Here is a 9,855-nt window from a genome sequence, read left to right on the forward strand (position 1 = left end):
CAGAGAGAGAGGGAGAGCGAGAGAGAGAGACGGGAGGAGGAGGAGGACGGAGAAAGCAGAGAGAGAGAGGTCTGAGACACACTGGATAAAGGCGACAAAAAGCACGATGATAATGGAGTCGAGGCGGCGGAGGATGTCGGATTTACGAGAAAGGACTGTTGAAATTTGACAGAGGGCTCGTGTTAAAGGCTGGTCTCCATCTTTTTTTTTTTTTTTTTTTTGGTTTTCCCTTTTTCGTTTCACCGCGTTTGATTTTTTTTGCCCCCTCCCTCCCCCCACATGCTGCGTGGACAGTAGAGGCGAGCAGAGGAAGGGGAGCACCCCGCGGATCCCTGGGAAGCTAAAAACGGGGGTCCACCGCTGGCGCTACAGGCATCTCATCTCACGGATGGTAATAAAAGGACATCATGATGAAGACAGCTCTGGACTGATGGATGAGGATGGAAAAGCAGCTTTAACCCCCTCCACCCAGCGACTGTGAAATAAAGGGGGGGAAATCCTATTGTGATTTTTTTAATTGTTAATCATTTATAGTGTAGCCCTGAGGAAACGAGCCTTAGACAGCAATGTTGAATCACTGGTGTTAGTAAATTATTCATTAGGAGTATAGGTAGGCTATGATTTTTGTATTGCTTCAATGTAGCATTCCCATTATTCTTTCCCCCCCACTATGTGTAGTCTTGTAAGATCACACACATATGTGCAGGTCTGGTTTTATCGTGTGCTTATGTAGGCCCTTTTAACAGCCAAGAAACAGCCAAAGCGAGGGAAACATTAGCTTTCGTGTAGAAGAGAAGAGATTATCTGAATAGTGAGGTGTGTCGAGCTGTGCGGGGGCTTTTACATCTTTTACATCTTTTTTAAATATATATATATATATGAGAGTGTAAAGAAGAAGCGGGACGGGGGTGTAAAAATATCTAAGAAGAAGGAGAGGGGAGAAAAAAAACGACCAAACATGTTGCCTTCCCAAGAAGCCTCCAAGATCTACCATGACAATTATATGCGCAACTCCCGAGCCATCGGGGTGCTGTGGGCCATCTTCACCATCTGCTTCGCCATCGTCAATGTGGTGGTGTTCATCCAGCCCTACTGGATCGGCGACAGCGTCAACACGCCGCAGGCCGGCTACTTCGGCCTCTTCCACTACTGCGTGGGTACCGGGCCGTCGCCCAGCCGGGAGCTCACCTGCGTGGGCAGCTTCTCCGACTTCAGCTCCATCCCGTCCGGAGCCTTCAAGGCGGCCTCAGTGTTCGTGCTGCTGTCCATGGTGCTGATCCTCAGCTGCATCGCCTGCATGGCACTCTTCTTCTTCTGCAACACCTCCACCGTTTACAAGACCTGCGCCTGGATGCAGCTGCTGTGCGGTAGGCATCCCCCCCAATGTTTGTGCCATGTGTCGCTTAGAATGGAAAGTGTGTTTGGAGTCGCGGGGAACCAAAGAAACGTAATCAGGTGAAAAACACCCCCAAACCAATCTGGCATTTCTGCTTCATTTGCAGCAACCACTGGTGTTGGTGTTGCTGTGTTCAAGGATGGATTCACCAAGGCTCTGGTCTTTAAAATAATAATGATAATGTTCACGTAAAAATGGATAGCCACTTAAAATCCGCTGGGCTCTCTTAGATAACGGAAGGTATCGTAACAATGCAACCTTATAGGAAAATGTTCAAAACGATTACAAAACAAGGGAGACGTGTGAGGTCAGAGTGCTGAGAGTCAGCGGCTCAAGCCTCCGTAGACTCGGGAAAATCTCCTGACTTCTCGAATGAGAAAGGTGAAAGGTGTAGTCTTTAGGGGTGTATAGGCTATGTATCATTTTGCATCTTATTAGAGGTGAAATAGAGATTTTATTCCGATATATTTATTTGTTTATTTTTAAACTCCTGCAATGACAGCCGGGAGACAGTAGGAATACATTTTAGCGAAGCGCACTGGAAGCAATAAGGCAGGCAGCTGGAGCTCCCCAGAACGTAAGCATTGATATTCTGAGGATACACCACAGCATCTGTAAGGAAAGCGGCAGGATCACTGCTTTATGCCGATGTAATGCAAATGCCATTCATTCACTCACTCCACCCGTTTGTAGAGGATATGATGAGGGCGGGTGTGATATGTGCGATGCGACGGAGATGTGAATTGCTGTGACTGAGGGCTTATAACGGGCCCTGTTGCTATTTTCAGGGATGATACCCGGTCGATTGGATTACTGTGTTCAGGGGAGAGATGCTTTGTCCCTTCTTTGTGGTTAGATTGTTAGATTACACTTTTTAGAAATGATTAGGGACAAATGGTGGCTTTTCCAAACACATGGACACACTGAGTTCCTGCTGTCTTCTTGGGATGTGGAAGAACAGACGTAGCTTCGACGGTTCAATTTAGATCTGTGTGGCTGCCACAACTGTAGATGCTTACTGAGATGGTGCTGTAGTAGAAACAAGGGATTTTTTTTTTTCTTTTTTTGGAATCGCTTAAATATCACCCGTCACTGGAAGGAAGATCAGGATGTCTGCGATTACCAGAGGTTCATCTCCAGGCATTACTGCATGTTTCCTGACATTTAATGGCATTAGCCATTAGCCTATGGAAGGATTTTTAAATGAACAAACAACAAAAGATGCACGATTACAAGAGACCAGTGGCAATCTAAATTAAATACTTATTTGAGAAGCTGGAATAAAAAATAAATCAAAATAAAATAAAGGAATAAAGGAAACCACAGCCTCTTATCTAACGTGAATTTGTTACTATTTGTGATGTTTTAGCGAACATAACACAGACCCTTCATTGTGTTTTGGGTCACATTTTTAATTTTGTTCCCATTTGTTGTGTTTTGGCTAACAATATACACTTAGAAATTTTGTATTCTGTGTTGTTTCTTTTGTTCGTGACTGTTGTGTAAGAAAAACTGTCAGCACATGTATGATGAGATGACCACGTTAGCAAGATTGGAGCAATGAGTAAAGTGAGCTCGGTGCAGTGCATCTCAGAGGGTGCTAAAAAAAAAGAAGAAAAATTCATGATCCGTCTCATATAAGCAGTTCTCCTAGCGAGCCTCCAGTGTATATCTGATTTCTTTATAAGCTGATCAATGTGATAAATAGGCCAGGCAGAATAGCGTGGGAGTCAGTTTTCTGTACAGAAACAGTCAGCATACTGAATGAGAGGGAGGGAGGATGACGGCGAGGCAGAGAGAAAGAGATCAGCACTTTTTTTCCTCCTGTATTGTTCTTTTCCTCATCCTCATCTGCCCACTCTGTCCTCTGTTGTGCCGAGTGTGTCGAAATCAGCAGGAATCAGACACAACAGCAGAGGTACAGATTTTGCTTTCTTTATCAAAACCCGTATGGCTTAATAGAAATTGAACCTCGGTCTTCCCGCACACAATTAATCAAGCACAACAACAGCAAGGAGCTTTTTATGAGGAAAGATTCTAATGTTTTACATAAGAATGTGGGTAAAAGGAAATCTGCCTTTCTTAGTTGTTGTCTTGTAAAATTTTAATCACGGATCAGTGAACACTGTTATTCAGTCAGAGCTGCTGGTGTCTCATGTACATGTGGTCTGGTGACACACATGTGGTGCTAGGGTGGCCTTACTCTTAAGTCATGACATTTTAAAACAAACCACAACCTTTTCCTGAATTTAAGCTCTATGAACAAAAGTGCTGGGCCACACACACCTACAGGAGGTGCTAAGCTGTGAAGCTCCTGGTGCACAGGTTTTGTGCTGATGTTAATGCCAGAGGATGTTTGGAAGTCTGCAGTTATTGAGTCAGCAGAGCTTTCGTGGCTAATATGAATAATGTAACTCAGCAGTCTGCAACCCTGCTCTGTAACTTCACGTGGTTGGCTCATTCATGGCTCACTTGCTATGGTTTCCACTTTGTAATAATACAAGAAACCTCATAAACTTGCTCGTTGCAATAGTGGTATCTAATTCCAATGAGCTTGTTAGAACGACTTGTTCTTTCACACTTTTGTAGAAGCAGACAACATGAATAGGTGCTTGATTTTACTGAAAACACCTCAATTGAAAGATCAAGGAGTGTAATACATCTAATACAGTTTATGTGCTCTTCAGATACAACTTTATAATAGCAAGTCAGTTCATTTTAATCCAACAGGGTGCCTGTTTTCTAAACATTTGCATAGTTTCATCAGTATCAGTTACAGATTTATCATCCAAATACTGTTAATAGATGGATTAAAGACCAGCTGCTAACCAATTAGCAAACACTAATACTCAGTTCTTTGTGGTTTTGATTTAACATGGTGCTGGAAATATTCTTTAGAGATTTTAGTCCATAGTCATGTGATAGCATCATACAGTCAAAGGAGCTTGCAAAGAAAAGCGTCTGGACTTCTTTAAGTTGCTTGAAGACGTTTCACCTCTCATCCTAGAAGCTTCTTCAGTTCTAAGGTCAAATGGTGGGGAGTCCCAGATTTAAACCTAGTGGGAGTAACCCCCCAAAGAGGGACAAAAGGACCCCCTGATGATCCTCTAATCGCCTGAGCCAAGGTGCGAAACTTGGTGTGGGTCCCAATCTCCTGACGCTTTTCTTTGCAAGCTCCTTTGACTACGATGACCTGGATGACTGAGAACCTTCACAGACATAGCATCATACAGTTACTGTAGACTTGTCGGTTGATGTGAATCTCCTCTCAGTTATTGTTCTCAGCTGACAGCAGCTGCACCCAGTTGGTCATCTGCTGCTGTAGCCCATCTGCATCAAGGTTTAACATGTTATCCATTTAGAGATGCTCTTCTGCATACTTGGTTGTAGCTACTAGTTATTTGAGTTCCTGTTGCCTTCAGCTTGAAGCAGTCTGGCCATTCTTGTGTGATTTCTGACTCCAACAGTGCATTTTTGCCTACAAACTGTCGCTCTCTGTATATTTTACCTTTTAGACCATTTTCTGTAAAACTCTAGAAATGGTTGAGTGAGAAAATCTCTGCAGATGAGCAGTTTTGCAGTTCTCAGACCACGTGTCTGGTCCCAACAAACATGGCACATTAAACCCACTTTAAACATTCTTCATTCTGGTGCTCAATTTGAACTTCAGCGAGTCATCAGCATGTCTGAATGCATTGAGTCGCTACCATGTGATTGTCTAAATAGAAATTTGCATTAATAAACAGTTGAACACGTGTATCCGATACAGTGGCTGATGAGTGTACGCTTAGTGGTTCCTTTTACAGTTCAGAAGTTGTGTTCTGTGGCTGTCACGTTATGAACAGGGGATTGTAAAAAAAAAAAGGTTTGTGGAGCTATTAAGAAAATCTGAATGTGAGGCAGATATAAATGTTTTTATTGGAGATGATTGGGTAAATACATTTTATAAACTGAAATGAGACTGGTTGATTTTCCTAAAAACACCTCAAACTATGTTTCTTAACTCTGTGAGATATAAGTTATCATTGTTGATGACCCTAATCTTAACCCTACCAAACCCTTGTTTTAGAGAGAGGCAAAAACACTTAGGAAAAAGTGTAAAGTTTTTTATGCGTCAGAATTTTTGCTTTCTTTGTCTCCTGATTGCAAGACATGGCCGCATGATTTAAAAATTAAATATTCCCATTTAATAGGGTTTGGGTTTGTAATATCACCAGTGGCATTTCTAAAAAACGACCTAAAAAAGCAGAAGTATAAATTAACAAAAAAATTGAATTACAGAGGCAAAGTACTACAAAATTCACATTTCTATAGCATTCGCTCTAAGTTACCTGAAACAGGTAGGCCACCTCCTCCAGGAGGTCCATAACCCATCAGCAGGACCAGTGTCTGCCCCTTCGTGCAAGGTGGAACAGGCTGAGCACTGCCAAAGCTACAAAATGACCTCAAGGAGGACACTCGTGTCAATGTCACTGACCAAACAATCTGAAACAGATTTTATGAGGCTGGCCTGAGGACCCCACATCCTCTAGTGGGCCCTATTCACAGGCCCATGAAATCCTTGGACTCATTGTCAGATCCTCCCCTGGTTCCTGGTGGTGCACAACAGTGCACTTCATCATTTGGCAAGAGTATGCAGACAGTTCCTGGAGGATAAAGGAATGAAGGAACTGATACCACTGACTGGTCCCCATACACACCTGACCTAAATCCAACAGAATACTTCTGGGACATTATGTTTCGCTCCATCTGACACCACCGGGTTGAACTTCAGACTGTCCAGGAGCTCAGTGATGCCCTGGTCCAGATCTGGAGATCAGATCCCCAGGACTCCATCTATTGTCTCATGTTGTCAACATAAGTCACTTTCAGAAAATCACTTTAATGTTTGGGGTGTCTTTGAATTCAGCCCTCTGTATGTTGATCATTTTCATTTCCATCAAATGATGCGGCATCCTTTTTTCCCCTAACACATTACCCAGTTCATATCAGTATATAGATCCAGCATGATTTTTCCCTAGTTGACATCCAATGTGTTTTCAAAGTGTTCCTTTAATTTTTTGAGCAGTGTACATAAGAATTAAGCAGTATGAGGAATCAAGTGCATCAAATCAATGTAGCAGTCCTGAGTCTACTGAAACAACAGATAAACGCCCCTTCATGTCCACCATCCAATGCCCTCAGGCATCCTGATGATTTAGAAATCTTTGTTGAACAAAATTAACAAAAACTGAAGATTTGCTACATAAAGGTTCTTTTTTATGGCGAAAGGGTTGTATGTCCCTCTCTAAAGATCCAAATACATTACTTTTGTAAGTCATATAAAAAAAGGATGGAAGATTAGATCCAGAATTTATTGCTTACCATATAAGATAGCTAATCTTATATGGTAAAATTATAAAATATGGTTATATATAGTTATAAAATGTCAGTTTTATTTCCTCTTTGATATTCTGCTTTTAATTTGTGAGCACAGATCAAAGTTACTGAGTGGGGGTTTTTTTTTATCTTTTCTGTGGACTCATATGATTTGTGGCGAATGTAAGTCATCTAGAAGGCTGGCCGAATGCCACTCACCACCTTGAAAATGATCATTTAATCATCCCCTCTGCCCTGCTGGTTGCAGCAGCAGGTCTGCTGGCACAGAACAGTGACAGACTGTACCACAGTAAATACAGTAAGAGCCAATCTGAACCGCTGGTGGCTCAGATTGGCCTAAATGAACCAAAAGGTATCAGTTTGAGCCAGAATATTGCCGGTCACTTAGAGTGTGCTATAGGAACAAGAAGATTAAATAGAAACATCTCCTCATGTTTCCATCAGCTGAAACTGCAGACACATTCACACATCTACACAGGTCAGCGATTTTCTCACTGCGGTTTTGTCCTATATTCTGGGTAAGCGTTTAGTCCAGTCAGGAAACTAGTGGGACCTACTGGTTAAGTATTAGTAAAACTGAAGATAAAAGGAGAAACTGGAACATGGTTCAAAACACTGAGATGTGGGAGTCTTGGCAGAGCACGCTGACACAGTGTGTACTGGCACCTATAAGCTAAAAATAGGCCAGAGTTGTCTTTTACGTACACTCAACTGGAATCACAAAATCCTGCTGTGCTAAAACAGGGGCCTGGATCGCGAAGCAAAACTATGTCACAGTAGCTTGTTATTCAGTTATCTTTGGGCTTAATTCTGTATTACAAAGCTTGCCCACTTAATTATGTTATATTGTGTATGTAATCATGCATATTAACTATCCTGACTATATCAAGTATGTCCACATCCTGCTGATGGTCTTGTATGCTTCAAGAGATGGCTGAACAACAAAACCCTCATCCACTGCAAAGCTCATCAATGTTAGCATGAAAAGCATTTAGGCTAGTGGTTGATCAGCCAAATGCAAAGTATTGAAAAAGTGCTCCATAGCTGTATGAGAACAATTCCAAGAACTTTAAGTTTTTACAGAAATGTGACTGTATTTTTTTTTCTTAAAGAACTTTAGCTTACTCTATGGCCTAATCTACAATACGGTGTGTGATACTATCATGTGAGTATGGACTAAAATGTCTAAAGAATGTTTCCAGCACCGTGTTGAATCAATGCCATCAAGAATTAAAAATTGACACGAGCCAAAGAAACAGCCTCAATTGGCTTCTGTTTGGGAATTTATTTATCATGTACCAACTAAGACTACTATGCAATAAGAATATGTAATTAGTGAAGAATCATGTGCTATATATATAAATTAAAGAAATCATGGATGTAGTCTCAGGGTGTGAAAAGTCAAACCAGTGCAGGGACTTAAATGTGTGTTCTGTAATCTATCGCCAGCAGGTGGCAGTACATGATCTATGACCTCAGTGAACACTTTTCTAATTAATTTATGGTGTCAGTCATAGATTTGAGGTCTTATCTAATGCAGCATCATGTTCATTTAATAATATATGGTTTTTAGGGTGGTGTGGTGGTTAGCACTTTTGCCTCAAAACAAGATGTTCCTGGGTTCAAATCCATCATCTACTGGAGGCTTGTCTATGTGGAGTTTGCATGTGTGGCCACCTTCTACCAGAGGCCAAAGAAATTTGAACCACTTCTCTCCAAGGATAAGGGTTTGGGATGGTATGACGACATCTAGACCAGAAGACAAGACTATTAGAGAATCACTGAGGGCAAATTCAAAGCAAAGAGGCTCGGGTGGGGAAATCAGGCAGAGCCGAGACCGCTGGGAGAGCCAGCAATGGCCTGTGCTCCTTTTGAAGCTTGAAGTGTCTCGATTTCATATTCAAACCCTTCCCTCACTCGTCATAGTTTGTGAAAAAAGTCTACAACCCAATAGGTAACATCACAATAATTTAGATTCAACAAGCTGCTGGAAATAACCCTTGAGATGGTTGCAAGGGAAAATCCCAGTGAATCAGCAGTTTCTGCAATACTCAGATCAACCCCCGGGACTAACAGCCACACCACATCCAAAGTTACTTAAATTACCTTTCCTAATCATTCTGATGCTTGGGTTGAGCTTCATCAGGGTGCTAAGGGGAGAAGTGGGGTATAAAATATTTCCATATTTGGTCAGTTAACTCACCAGAATTTAAAGTTGGCTTAAAAAATGTAGGTGAATTTTAGATGTAATTACAAGTATTACTGACAGCGACACGTGCTTCAGACTAGTCTGAAAACATGCACCATCACAAATAATAAAAAGTCAAATCGCCAAATTTCCCCTAGAGAGACAAATCACATCCAAATGGCATCTCAGTTCCACTTTTCTTGTTGCACAGACCCTATTGATAATTGATCAGGGACTGCACTTAAACAAAGAAATGTTCAGTTTACAATCCAAACCAAAAGCTCCAAAAGTGGGTTAGGGCCAATAGAGAATCAACAGCCACATGCTAATAGGTGATTTTCCTCCCATCTTCCCCCAGTTGTGTCACACCTGGATGGGAATGTGAATAATGGGATCATTTTACACTTAGAATCTAGACTAAACTGCAGTTTTTTTCCTTCTTCACACAAAGGAACAAGTGGAGGGCTAGATTTCCCCAAAGCACTGTAGGTCTGTGAATAGCTTCTCTGCTCACACCTTTGCTTGGATTTAGATTAATTCAGTGGAAAATGCTCCTGGGAAAATGGCTAGCACTTTAGTTTTAATTCACCTTACTTGAACAAAGATGAATTTAGTCTAAGAACCTCAGAGGAAATTCAAATAGGATTTCAGCGTTTACTTCTCACAGAGATGGCGAGGTCGCTTCACCCATCAACTACCTTCTCACTCCACCCTCCTCCTGTTTTCCTGCATCCCTCTGGCAATGAGAGGTGGAGGAACAGGAAAGTACCAAGTTAATCGTAGAGCTCAACTGCTCCCTTTCTCACTCCCATCTCCATCAGTTCAGTCCACAATCCTTCTTTCACATCTGACCTTGGCTGTTGCAATATTAAACAGAACTAAGCAGGACATG

General features: G+C 41.8%; 1 protein-coding gene across 1 annotated transcript in view; it reads left to right on the plus strand.

The window, feature by feature from the left end:
- The first annotated feature begins 238 nt into the window (after positions 1 to 238).
- Positions 239 to 9,855, plus strand: part of LOC102210756 (lipoma HMGIC fusion partner-like 4 protein) — a 36,656-nt gene continuing 27,039 nt past the window's right edge. The window contains exon 1 of the mRNA XM_005742041.1: positions 239 to 1,367. Within this exon, the coding sequence (XP_005742098.1) occupies positions 959 to 1,367 (409 nt within the window). The 5' untranslated portion in view covers positions 239 to 958. The remainder of the gene's footprint in view (positions 1,368 to 9,855) is intronic.

This window comes from Pundamilia nyererei, unplaced genomic scaffold, assembly GCF_000239375.1.
Source record: "Pundamilia nyererei isolate P.nyererei 1_Seehausen unplaced genomic scaffold, PunNye1.0 scaffold00116, whole genome shotgun sequence".
Lineage (NCBI taxonomy): Eukaryota > Metazoa > Chordata > Actinopteri > Cichliformes > Cichlidae > Pundamilia > Pundamilia nyererei.